Below are 14,485 nucleotides of genomic sequence, written 5' to 3' on the forward strand. Positions count from 1 at the left end.
TCCTACAGATTACCGATGCACAAGCCTGCTGGCTGAGTGTGCTTCGTCGCGCTGCACAGTTTCTTTACATTGACCATTTCTTTGTTTTTGACGCAGCAGTGGACTGACATAGACACGAAGGAGAGGGAGGTGGTCAAAGTGCAACAGATCTGCAGAAACTTCACAGCTACCGACGGGAAGATAACTTGGATAAAGCCAAGGTTTGGAGATGCATTCAGCCATGGAAAGACTGAAACACAACATGGATGCTGTGTTTTTGTAAATATTATATCATGGAGCTACTTCGTTTTTGCAAAAGGGTATAGGTGGCAGAAGCTGGTTCACAACAGAACATCTTATTTCCAGATTCAGTGAGTGGATCCTAGCTGGACGACGAGGATAGTCTCTATTGGAGACTAATGCAAATGGTGTCCATTGCTCTGCTTAGTGACATGGAGTCAAAGCCATATTGTGAAGAGAATACAGACACCGCAGTGGAGTCGACAGAGGTAAAAGAGGCCATGTCTGAGCTTCCTGACAGAGACAGTCCTACTGAGCAGTCTGCAGAGGAGCAGGAGGAGTTGTCTAAGAGTGGGCAGCCTGAAACAGAAAGCATCACAGGAGAGAATAAAAGCTCCGAGATAAAAAGCTCCTGTGATCCTGAGTGTAATGACACAGAGACAGAATGCAAACCAGAGAGGAAACTGAGGAAAACAAATAGCTGGAAGATGGTGCGATTCCAGGATCCATCAGAGGAAGATGATGTGTCGGAGAGGGACAGCTCAGTGGAGTGTCTGTTTCCACAGTATGTGATGCAGGAGTGGACTTCCCTGACCTTTGAGGAGTTGTTTATGGCAGAAGACTGGCAGGACATTACAGGTAGGATTGAGCAGCAGCAGCACAAACCACATCACTTGTTTCTACATTTACCTAAAAAGAAATCCCTCAGGACCAATAGTCACAAGAATTTGGTCCAGGTTGTTGTGTCTGTGATTGTTTGTGTACATATGTGCCAACAACCAGCAGATTAACCCTCTCCATGACCTTCTCCCATGTCCTCATGCAGAAGACCGGCTGTTGAGGAAGAAGGTTCTGGAGCCAGGTCCCCCCCTGGCACTTCGCCCCACATGGGGTCAAGAGGTGATGGTCAAGATGCAGTCTGTCCTGGAGGACCGCACAGTGGTGGAGAAGGACTGCAAGCTTGTGTTTGTGATTGGAGAGGGAGACGTAACCCAGGTGACAGCTCTTAACCCTTTGACCCCTGTTACAGGCAGGTTTCTCCTGTAGAGTGCAGGTCTTACACTTCATTAGTGACCAAATGAGAAAGTGGTCAGAAGGAAAAGCTGGTTCATATGATGGAAAATGATACAGCTGTAATGTTTTCATGGTTCCTATGCAGTTTGGAAAATTACGGAATTTAATTTGAGTAATTTCCAGGTCTGGAAAAGCACTGAAAAAGAAAGGGCATTATGGAAAGTATGTGTTTTCAGAATATTTGCACGTATTATGTTCATAAAATGTTCCATAAATATAAAATGATCAATAAGCCCAGTAGAATTCCAACAATTAATTGATTAGTTGTTAACTTTTAAATTAATCAACTACTAAATTTTTAGGGGAAAATAATCCATAATTTCAGATTTTTCTACGACTGTAAACTGAAGATCTTTGGGCTGTGGATAGAACAAGATATTTGATATCGTAATCTTTTAGAAACACCAACCAACCTTTTACATCATGATTTGACATTTTGCAGATTAAACAGCTAAGTGATTCATTCTGGCATCGAGAGAAACTGTGTAATGTGCATTTCCTTGGTGTTTAAGACCAGACAGCTATGACCAAAACCTAATCTTTTGGCAATGATTTAACAACATATTGGTATATATGAGGAAGATGTGGTGTGCATGTTAACTTCTGGAAATGTTATCTCTAAAAAAGAATGCAATTTTGAAGTGGGAAATGTGTAGGAACCCTGTGCTTCAGGCAGATTGGAGCATTTAAGTTATCCTTAAATCCACTTTGTGTTATTATGTTTAAAGCTGCAAACCTAAGTCAGTCATTTATAGTGGTTTTTGACCCCTGTAGGCCCTGGAGGAGTGCGTCTTATCCATGCAGAGGGGTGAGATCACATTACTGCTGGCAGATTCACAGTATGCCTATGGACTTCTGGGAAGGTAAGGATTTTCTGCTCATTGTCGTTTAATAGTAAACTTTATGATTCAAGAGCACCATAAAGTGGGTCTGTTCTATTTCTATAAAAGTGGTATCTACGTTCATATTGTCTCAGTAAAAAACCCAGGGCTCTTGTACCTGTTGCTGTGGGGGCAGCCTGGTTATCCAGGGTAGCGAAGTTAATCAACCATAAACAGGAGCAGATGGCTTCTTCCTAACACGCTTCAGAGGCGGCCTATCAATGGTGTGTTTCTAACCTCCCAACCTATGGGACTGCACCATTCATATTACGGCCAGTGGCTTAGGTTTATAACCTTTACACCATTAAAGAGCCAGTATAAACACAGACGAGATTGGTGTGTCACTGACAAAAACCCATTGTTTATGGATTGGTGTTTACTCGAGATAACCTGAACATGTGAGAAGAGACAGTAATGCTCAAGGCTGATATGATTAGACTATGTGGTCTAAATGTTTTTTGTCAAATCTGAGCGAAAGATTGATAGAAAATGTGTCTTATGTGATTTAATTTACTTACCAAACAATGTTCTGTGGTTCTTTTTGGAGATGAAGTAACATGCAGCATATTAAGCAATAAAACAGCAAAATTATGACCATTAACTTAATTGTGAAAGTAAAAGTGCCAATGTTCAAGCATTTTAAACAAGCACACACCCATTAGGACAAATTAAACATTATTACACAATTCTTTAAACACTCAAGCCATTGATGTGTGTGTTCTGTGAGTGGGCAGCTGTTCTCCATGTAGGTGGTGACAAGTGAAAAACAAAGTGTTGTTGATTTAAAAGTTTAATAAAAGCCAAAAATTAAGAGTTAGCCTGCAGCTGCTGTGATATTAAAATGGGCATTCAGCTACATGTCAGGCATATTGTACCATTAAAGAGAGTAGCTGTACGAAGGAGAAACAAACACATCCATGCACCTGAAAATATCATGTGGCGGTAAAAGCTTGTATCCATTTTTACAGGTAGTGGAGTATAGCATAGTCTGTCTGAATATTACAATATAATCTTTTGATAGGTGTTGTGAATGCATAAAAAGCAGTATTTGTTGTACTTGTGCATCTATGTGTTGTGTTTTTGCACCAGTATGTTATGTAGATACTGTCTCTGCCTCCTCTGTCAGTGAGGTCCTGGTTAATTTGGAGCTTTGTGAATTAGATGATGGGATACGGGGTTAGAGGTGTGAGAGATGAGTCTCTGAGGTGTTGTGGAGGGTCTCCCCCTTCCAATGAGGAGATGGAGGCAGAGAAAAGGGAGGGGGGTGGGGGGGGGCAACAGGAGGTTAGTAAATTATTGTTTTGATGCAGGGTTGTGAGCTGTGGAGTCAGATGACAATGACAATTAGAGCTTTGTGCAAACTCTTTAGACACGACTCACTCACTTCCCCATGCACCTCACTTAAATTACTTGATTATTTGATGTGGAATTAACGACATTGCTTAGTAAATTATGTTTCATCTCTATCTAAAGGTGTTCCGGCACAGTTGCATATTAGCAAAACATGTCAATATGTGGTGTTATTTACAAACCTGTCTTTGCACAAATATCAAAAACCTTTCTATTACATATAAAGATCCTGCAAAAGTATTCAATAAAAATAATGAAGAAATACATAAATGACAATCAGCAGTGACAGATATTATGTTTCAAGGTGGTCTTGATAAGCTCAGCATGTCTGTGCTGTCAATTGACAGAGACAATGAGGGAAAAATCTCATTAGCCTCTGTCTGTTTTCCGGCGGACGCATTGATTGAACTCTGTCAGTCGTCTGATGCAAACAGTGTCAGTAAGAGCACTTCACAGTTATTTATCAGAGCGCTGTGGCAAAGCTGGTCAGACAGTATGATTCAACACAGCAGAGTGGAGAGGCTCAGTGTGTGGGTGATGGGAACCTGGGAAATGAGCAGACCTGGAACTCCTCATACAAGGTGGATGTGAGGATAATGAAACTCCTGAAGTCTGGATGTAGCGATATTTGCCTGACTGATTACAACAGACTGGCGTGTCGAGAGCAAATCAATTGTAGAAACACTGACGTTTTTCCTGTGACGTATTAAAACCCTGAGTCAAATGATGAAATATGATCAAAGACCCCTTTGTTGTGCGTGTGCATGCGTCAAAACTGTTCCCCACTGAGATATATACGACATAATCAGAGGCACAGACTGCGTGTCCTCAGTCGCCAGGTCATTATCAGAGAGCAGAGGAAGTTAACATCTGTTGATCTCTGGACAGGCGCAACTCTAACACTCATAAAACCCTCCAGGGGTCGGGCAGTGTGCCTCATCAGCCCTAAAGTCAACAACATTAAGTGTCACCAGCAGCTGCTGGATTTTACTGCAAACATGAGTAAACTTACCAAACAACAAACCATATTAAATGAGGCTGAACTCACTGCTGTGTATAGAGCTCATACATTTCCAGATGTATAATAAACCCGGCACATTTAAAGCATTCTTCAGTGTCTTATAGTGCGCTGTAAGGTTATGTTGATGGGGAGAACATAATCCCTGCTCCTGGCATTGAAAGCGTTTGCATACTTTTACTCCTGGCACATCTGAGAACCTCTGTTACACATGCTGATGTGGAGTTAATTAGACCACTGGGATGTGTCGTAGTTAAATTAATAGTTTAATTCAAGTCCAGATGGACAGTGTCAGTCAGTTAATCTTTCAAGTGTTACATCCAAGGGATTGGGTTTTATTTATAATTACTGTTATTTAGGCTTATTTAGAGAATAAAAATAAACCAGGTTTATATGAAAGTTCATATTGTAAGAAGCATAAGATTTCATTCGCACATAGACTTACAAATATAACAGATAATAAACAGTGTGGAATAAATAATCTTGTTATTTTTTTAACAGATGAGGGTGCATTCATGTATTGCTGCATATTACAGTAGGAGCTGCAAAAATGATATACCATATTATGGACTAAACTGACCTGCTTTGGTTCAGAGGGACACTCTTCAACATCAGGGGATGTAAGTCTACTGTGAGAAGTACTGTGAATTTGTTAAAGAACAGGGAGTTGATGAAAGGAGGTGAGTGTTGAGGTAATAGGGCTTCTTTTACAATATTAGTTTCACTAGAGCAAATACTTGTTCAAGTGAAGTTACATTCAGTCATGCATGAAAAATTAACTCCAAGTCAGTTGTTGGAAGGAAGTACCTGATGTTATTGGAAGACACTAGAATCACCTCTTTTGTCTCTTTGTCAAACTTAAATATTAATTATTGCAGTTTTTAGTCTGATAAATAACTGGAGATGGGTTTGAACTTTTCAGCTCCAAAACCACTTGAACATTATTGCTTTATGAATAGGTATTTGTTCTTTCTTGACTTGGTGGAAAAAATCCAACTTATCTAATGCCTGAAGACATCTTTATCAGCATGGTGAGTTAATGAGCTGCTGGGATTATATTTGATTGCAATATAAACTTTGTTGTGGTGTTTTTCCCAGTGGAAGCATCTGAAGAGAAAAAAGAAAGGGGCCCAGAGTTAAACCCTGTGGAGACCCTTATGGAATAACACCTAATAAATTACCCGCAGACATGCTGAACCGCAACATGCTCGTGGATAATTACTTACTAAAGAGGTACTCTTTAAAGAAATGTTGAGACACTGTGGAGACACAGCAGATAGCTATCACTGGCAGTTTCTGAGGAGAGAAAAACAAACAAGTTCTACTGTGGGAAAAGGCAGAGAGGGAAAGGAATCTCCTTCACTTTGACTCCAGGGGAGGTGGAAGTGATGTGGATCAAGTCACAGTTGTGAGCTGTAGAGCACACAGTCCCAACTGAAAGTAATTGTTTAATAAAATATACGATCAATCTGAGTCTGTATGCAGGTGTTATGTTTGACATAAAGTGTTGAATGTTTGCCCAGAAATGATATATAACACACAATGACTGGTGGACCATCTTCTTGGAAATTTGCTCAAGAGGAATCTTTGTTGACACTCATGAGGAAGTTCGCAAGTGTGTAGAAGCTTTTCCCTGTAGCCTCTGAGGCACACCCACATCCAGCTGAGAGAATACACTTCAGAAAGGTAACAGTGACATTTCTCAGAGCTTAAAGGCGTGTAGACCAAGAGATTCACAGAACAAACTAGCAACATGAGAATGTGTCAACGCTGAGATGTGATCAGTGGACACTTGTAGGCGTAGCAGCCTTGACAACTTGCAGTGACCTATAACACATTCCTATTCTGACTTCCTCGTCAAAACAAGCATATAAAATAAAACACTGTTTAGCACTGCGCTCCTTACTCAAGTCAAAGTACGCATACTTGTGTAAGAACTACTCAGAGAAAAGTCTTAGTACTGATTATACTCTGAAACATGCACATATACTGTACTATTAAAAGTATTTGTACATTTCACAGAATCTTCATTTCACCTCATATCAGTAATGTTGACATGTCAACATGACACGTGTCTCCTGTCTGTTTTGTGTTTTTATGTCTTTTACGCTACAACTGTATTGCTTCGTATGCACTGATCTGTGCACAAATGGGTCATCTTTTCTTAAACATACTGTGAAACAGGTCCTCACTATGATGTAAAATAAAGAATAGTCAATAAGTTCCTTAAACTGCTTTAAAAACAATCAACATATTTGGAAAATGTCAGGATCAGAAAATACAGATATTTGTGTTAAAATATATAGAGCAGTGATTCTCAACCTTTTTTGAACAAACGCCCCCTTATGTCATCATAAGCCTCACACCCCCCCAAAAAATTGCAATTTTGGGGGTGGGTGGATGTTATATCACTCTGTAGGAAACGCCCCCCTCACCTCATCATTATCATCCTTGTCGCCCCCCCAACACCTATCACCCATTTTGAAACAAAGTGTCGGGGGTAGGTGGGTGGGGTGTACAGTAAAGTAAGTAATGCTACAGTTCTCAATCTGGAAGATCGGGGAGGGGTGCAGGAGACATACATTTGCCATTGAGATTGTTATCTGTTATTGCTGGTTGTAGGAAACAAAGGCATTGTGAGGCATAACACTAACGCCCTTCATTTGTGCCTCAGCGCCCCCCTTTCAACTTTCTCCTTCAAAACGCCCCCCAACGGTGTCCCAACACCCCCCGTTGAGAAACACTGATATAGAGGAACAGTTAAAATTCAAGAGAAAATTTAAAATCAGAATAAATGACAGACACGCAGAAAATGCCCTGCTGTTGGTTCGTTTGTTACTGTTATGCCTGTTCTTCCATTTTGTACTTTCATCATTAGCTGTAACATGAAACAGCCAAGAACTGGCAGTTCTGCTTTTCATTAGGTTAGGCGTTTATCTGCAGACAGGTACACTGAGTCACTCACCAGAGAGTTGCACTGCTGTCTGTCAGTTTGAACCACATGAGCCCTCCTCCCTTATGTTTGAGGTATGTAACAATGATGTCCACTCACAGAATATGTGCAGTGGAGTGTCTCTGTGTGCTGTAGGTGGTGTGAGTCACTTTGCAGACCCACCTGGATCAAATGAATAATGTGACCTTTGAGAGCCTCCTTTATGGAAAACAATGAATGTGACTATTCTTCTCCAAATTGGTATTTCCTTACAGAACATAAATAGTTAAGTAAACAAACGCCTCTCCTGTAACTGACCCAGTTAGACAAATGTTTTTGTTTATTTCTTTATTGTCAGTGATGCTTTAACCAGAGAACACCTAGGTTCTTGGCAGCGGGGTCACATGACTTAAACAAGTTTTACCAAAGCTTTTTGGCTGTGTGTGTGTATTTCCCAGGACAAAAAGCTACACTGACGAGAAACCACACCCAGACCTCACGCTCCAGGAGTAGGCCAGCAAGTAGCGACAGCTGTAGCACGCTCCAGATAAGATCAGGCCAACTCTCAATCAGCATGCACTGTTCTGTTGCTGTAACCACTGAATGTAGCTGTGACGAAATAACCCATAGCTGCAATGTATTGTATGAATAAAATCTGAAGAGAAAAGAGTTTTTGTTCTAACTCTGAAAGCTTGATTGGAGGTTGTTTTGTCACCACAGCAGTATTTTAGCACTCAGACCTGTGTTTGAACTGTGCATGTCCCTCATCTAATCTCTCTGGATGTTTACCTTTTTCCCCTGCTGCTCACATACTTATCTCACTCATCAGCACAGCCTTGGTTGTAATATAGCACTACCCTCAGTTATATCTACTTCTGCTTTCTGTAGTTGGAGGGGTATTTAGTGGGACAGTAAATCTACTCAACTAGAAATGTGGCTGTTATTGAATTTCAGGGCAGATAACACAAATATGGCTTAGTGTTGTATGAGCTGGTTTTGTCCAATTACTTCAAAAATTGATTTTTGCAGGTTTTTTTTTTTTTTTTTTTTTTCAACTGGTTTCCTGCTAGTTTGGAAAGCCCTTTTCCGTTTTCACAGTCCACCCCCCCACTTCTTGTGTGCTAAAGGGCAACAGATAACACAAATAGGGCTTAGTGTTGTATGAGCTGGTTTTGTCCAGTTACTTAAAAACACATTTTAGTAGGATTCTTTTTGTTTTGTTTTTTAACTGGTTGGAAAGCCCACTTCCAGTTTCCCAGCCCCCCCACTTCTTGTGTGCTAAAGGGCAACAGGTTTCACCAGAGGCCCTAAATGTGTGATTATTCGCTATATAATTAAAAACCCACAATTGTCCCCATTTACAGCAGTTAAACGTAAGAGTGCTTGGTACAACAATACATAATAGGACATTTGTCAACACAAAATGCACCAGTAGCCTGACACGAACACACAAAGAATAAAAAAACAAAGCCATGACATTTTGTTTTTCAAATTATAGCTTTAACAGGTTCACAGTCAAATACATCTAATTACATGTGTGCAGAATAAACGAACCATTATCGAATGATCATCTAAAAGTGCAGTGCATCATCATTTTCTGCATATTCTCATGTAAATATATATATATATACTCTGGATTTATTCTATTTTATTGCTTTTTGCACTATTGCTTTCTTTATGCTGCTTGCAAAATCTCTTTACCCTGCACTTTATCCTGTTGCTGCCTTAACCAGTGAAATTCCCCATTGTGGGATCAATAAAGTTTAATCTCAACTCATCTTATCTTCTGTTTTGGTGGTGATGCTGTGGTTTAAGGTCACCCACTCTTGTATTAAACCATAACTTTTTTCCCGCTTCCTCTTTTCTTCATAAATGCCTCCTTGATCCTCATTACCCCAGCTTTCTTTAGAAAAAAATATTTTCAGTGAACCTTACATCTGCTGTTTGTATCCTACCTTCATGTCTGACTAGTAATTCTCTTTGGCTGACGTCTAAACATGCTGCCTGTACGGGAACACTGACAACAACACAGTCACGCTCCACTGACATCACCTCTTGTCCGCTTTACCACTTGCTGCGCCGTGTTGTATAACCACAATATTGCGACAGAGTCTGTTTTCCAGAGCGTGGTGTGCAACAGGGACACACGGGATAAGCACATGTGAAATGGCACTACAGCATTACCAGCACCGGCACCTTTCCCACCCATGCCATTGGCTCTATTTAAATCATTCATGCCCCACTGTGCACAAAACACAGACACTAAGGGAAAACAATGGAAAGAGATAGATTAGTAAGGAACTACAAACAATGGACGGCTGCACAAAATTGGTTTCAAAAGTCATGTAATGTGCTTTGATTTACAGACAGGAGTGCAATGTAGTCTTTGTGTCTGTCTGTCTGTCTCAAACGTATCTTTTTAATAGAACCTCTTGAGACTCAGCCATGTATTTTTGTCCACTGTAGGGGATAAGAATTTCACAGCTTTATCTTGATTAACCCATAAAGACCCAAACATCCACCATCAACCAAAAGCATCTACTGATCTAAACTGTTTAAAACCTGTTGATTTACTAATCCTATCAATACATGTAAATAATTGGTGTAAAATACAGTTTGTCATCTTTTCATGGTCATCAGATATGAACCATTTGGACTTTCAGAGCCTCCGTAGTGAACGTGGAAACAGTCATCTTCTACAACATTGATTCACCAGTAAAACCCATGGAGTTGGATCAGTGACAGTGGGTGGAGACACTTGGTTTATCTTCAGTTAATGATAGATTTTCCTGAAAAAGTCATATTTTCCTCAGTTTTCTTTGTTTCTCATATACTAATCCTCAATTTTAATCTGAGTTTTTATGAACATCTATATGATTAATAAATGAAATATAAGAAGATACATGATTTTCTCGGAAAAACATGTGGAAAAAAGGGGGATAAAATTACAATAAATGGTGTTAATCACTTAAGAGTGGTCTACCACAAAAGTAGCACAAGGGTTTTATGGATTAAAAAAAAAAACAAACAAAACATACCATTAAAAAAAAATTCCATAAATGTATCTGAAAAAACTGTTGCATTATACAATTTCCAATCAGGACAGTTTTTGAAAGTAAAAAACCTAACATTTTTATTTTTCTGGAGGCTATCATCTAAGAGCATTTTATTGAAACTAAACTGCTCTTTTTTTTAAGTCTTTACATTATAAAACGATCTCTACACTCCAAACAAAGTGCTCCTCCTCACCACATCAATTAGTCAGTGGTTAAAAACTAGAATCATTCCCAATATGTACCACAGTTATGTAAGCACAACACAATCTACACTATACTTGTACGTATTTTTGTTTTAATCCCTGTTCTCTGTGACGGCAGACATTTCATCCAAGCTTCAATTACGGTTATTCAGAACATCTACAAACAACTTGCCTCTTTAAACCTCTGTTGTATGCGCTAGTTTGTTCCGAACATACCCCAGCCTAAACTCTCATATTTTCTGTCCTAGTGGGTTTGTATTCATAGCTGCTTCCAATCTCCCTTGTCATACCTTTCAAACGCAGACATTGTTTCTGGGATTCATTGACTTCTAGGACCACCCAGTCCCACTCGTCATTTGTGGCACAGAGAAATTGCCTTCTATTACAATTTTGCAATATTGCACAGACACATCAGACTACAAAGAAATGCAAGTTTTCGTGTAACATAAGCTCAAACAGGCTGTCTGGTGAAAGCAGACGCAGAGTTGCCGAGCAACTCATGAACCCACTTGAAGCGTTTTGCTCATTTGTTACTCCAGCAGAATGGAAGCAGATGGGATAGTGGAGCGGCAACCTGTCACATACTGACAATGACACGGTCACATTTGGTGTGTAAATGGACATCATGCAACCATTCAGTTTGTGGCTGGTCTTAATACAGTGTAACAGCTTAAATGTACATTTTGTGTTAGAAGTAAATCAGTCAGTGTATGCATGCGTTGGTTGTGTGTACAGTGATGTAAGGTGATGGGCACTGCCTGAAGGAAGGAGATGTGTGGCAGCGTGACAAGTAGCACTGGTGTGTTTGTGTGTGTGCATGTGTGTGTGTGTGTGTGTGTGTGTGTATTTGGGGATGAAGTGGTACCGTCAGTGGGGACGTGGAGTGTGAGTCATCTCTCTGAGTCTACGTCAGTACTACGTCATTGATCGTCTGCAGCAGTATATCATACACACACACGCACACACCTACACACACACACACACACACACACACACACACACGCCCCTGAAAGACTTCCACTGAAAGTTAACAGCTAGCAGACAATACTGTGACATCCTCATGGCAAAATCATAATCAGATGCAGTGTTTAATCTTAGGGATTAACTGAGATCTCATTATGAATGAAACAGACTCAGTTGTTTGATTCCACTGATGGGATTAGATGCAGTGTTGTCATTCCACACAGTGAAGGACAATACAACTGACCTCATATGCACCTAAAAACTTCATCCTCTGTGAAGCAAAACAGACCTGTTTTTCAATGTCATGAAAAAGAAGGAACAAATTCCTTTGCTTCATTTTGGTTTCAGACTCTCTAAGATGAGCCTGACCTATGCCATTGCCAGTGGCTTTGGTCAACAAAAGTCAAGCCCTTGCTTTTAAGAAACCCTGCGGTTTGACTCATGATTGATGCTTCACATCTCATACCTGTGCAGAGCCATCAAAGGGAGACTAAAGGTTGGTGCTAATGGTCTTCTACATTTGCTTTACTCAGCCAGGCAGCTCCTCCGTGACAACCTGACTAATAAGTCAGGAGTTCAGTGTACTGCTATTGATTCCCAGTCTAGGAGTGGGGGGGTGGGGGTAGAGCTGGCTGTTGCTGAAAGGAAGCTGCTTTATTGGTTAGATTACAGAGCACTTTCACCGGGGCTGTCATATTTCTCATAGACAGTGATATGATAGAGGGACGACAATGAATGATAATGACGGTGGTTTTGTTTGATTTACGCTTCACAACCACAGAAAAGTCAACATGTACACATAATGTATGTGCTTGTAAATTACTCTCCAGATGCAGTATGTCCAACTTTGAAGCTGTGAAGGTCAGGTGCAGATGTACGGGTGCACCATACTATCAGCTGGTGCTTTAAAGTTGCTTGCTCATTTAGTAATCAGTCAGGGAGTGTGATAACCGCTGTCTGTTTTTGTGTGCTCAATGAATTTGCAAAATGATATTGCAGAAATGGTGACATTTTCTCAGTGGGAGTTATCTGGTTGTAACACATGTGTGTGTGACAGCTTGGACTTAAAAGGGAAATTAATTTCTGATCAGTATCTGTTTATGACATTTATTCCCCTCCCAGAATGTCATACATAAAGCAGTGAGCAGCTTGTGTTCACAAACTGCATAATGCTCACAACGCTGTAGCTACACAGGGAGGCAAGCAGCCACTTCCCGCCATGTTTAATACCCAAACCACACTTTCCATAAAAATAAATCTTCTAATCTGAATGCAAATTAAATTGCTCAGTTCAACAGAAAGCATATAATACTCTTCAACTTTCAGGGATTCATTCATTCACGTTGACTGAAGTAGCAGACAGTTATGGAGTATAACAGTGAATGGAGGAGGAGGACTTTCATCTTTCACAGAGCAGGGTTTTTGGCTCATGGTTCAGAATTTGTCCCAACTTAGAGGGCTTTGAAGTTCAACAGTGAAATCCAAAACCGGCAGAGATTCGATTTATATAATAAGTAGACGTAACTGTCTGTGCAAAGAAAGAAGTGTGCTGTCATTGCCGTTAAACGCAGCTTCACATTTACCTCCCGGAGAATCCACTGAAACTAAACCTCAGTCCCCAGGGCTGCATGGGAAATTGCCACCTGACCTCACCGTGTACACCTCTGAGACGTCTGCTTGTTCACCGTGATTGATTATGGATTTAGAGTCAATCCAGGTCAGAGATATCTTTGACAGATCACACAGACGCTGTCATGCTTAATCACATAATGGCCTCTGGTGATACACGTGTCTGTTGCACAGATTGTTCTCATCCACACTTTTCCCTAATGAATACCAAAAGCCTTGAACTTTTTTTTCTCTTTTTTTAGAAATGATTCATCTTAGTGCTGCCACACGTCTGAATCCAAATGTTTGAGAGATTTCAGATTATTGCATAAGGTGGATGTGAAACTCTTCACCTGTGAGACAAAGAAACCATTGTCTGGATTGAAAGAATTGAGCCTTGGAAACTTCATTTATTTATTTATTCATTCATTCACTCACTTAATAATGGGTGCATCTAAAGTCAATACAATTGGCGCTCATGAAGATCTGGAGTTGGTTCCTAAATGGTAGTGATGTTTGATATAACAGATTTCTTTTCCGATCCGATATAGAGTAAAATTCAGGCTGGTATCGGCAATACTGATCCGATACTGATACTTTGTACAAATACACTTAATGTCTAGAAAATCTATTAAAAAAAAATAGTGTATTTCAAATCATAACTAATTAAGAATACAAGACACCAGAGTAATTATTGTTTAATCATTAAGAATTATTATAAAACTGAAAACTTGCATATGTTAACATGAAACATAAACGTACTGAACATGTAACACTTCAACAAAAACATCCAACATTGATACTTTCCCTCATACACACTTACCCAGGCGGAAGAAGAAGTAGTTCCCACCCATTATGTATCTTTTGGACAAGATCCCAATAGTTTCCACTGTGTTTCTGATATACAGTACATTACCTCAAATGACCGAAATATCAAAAGTATCGATATTTTGATTTGTGAATCGATTCTCGAGTGTAAAGATCTGGTATTGGAGATATAGATATTTCAGTATTGATCTGCACATCACTACTAAATGCCTTCAATGGCAACTCATTGCTTCTAATGCATGTGCTATTTGCTAATGCTAAAGCTAATGCTAATGCGAGGTACTGTGTATGTATGAAAATGGGTAAAATGCAGAGACAGACTTTGCCTACAGAGATAATAAAACGAGCTAACT

The 14,485-nt window shown here is 40.0% G+C and overlaps 1 protein-coding gene across 2 annotated transcripts in view; it reads left to right on the forward strand.

Annotated features, from left to right (window-relative positions):
- fkbp16 (FKBP prolyl isomerase 16) overlaps positions 1-14,485 on the forward strand; it is a 41,847-nt gene continuing 27,362 nt past the window's right edge. For both annotated transcript variants that reach the window (XM_030136006.1, XM_030136007.1), the window contains exons 1-3: positions 1-858; positions 1,046-1,215; positions 2,068-2,156. In XM_030136006.1, the coding sequence (XP_029991866.1) occupies positions 399-858; positions 1,046-1,215; positions 2,068-2,156 (719 nt within the window). In that variant the 5' untranslated portion in view covers positions 1-398. The remainder of the gene's footprint in view (positions 859-1,045; positions 1,216-2,067; positions 2,157-14,485) is intronic.

This window comes from Sphaeramia orbicularis, chromosome 6, assembly GCF_902148855.1.
Source record: "Sphaeramia orbicularis chromosome 6, fSphaOr1.1, whole genome shotgun sequence".
NCBI lineage: Eukaryota > Metazoa > Chordata > Actinopteri > Kurtiformes > Apogonidae > Sphaeramia > Sphaeramia orbicularis.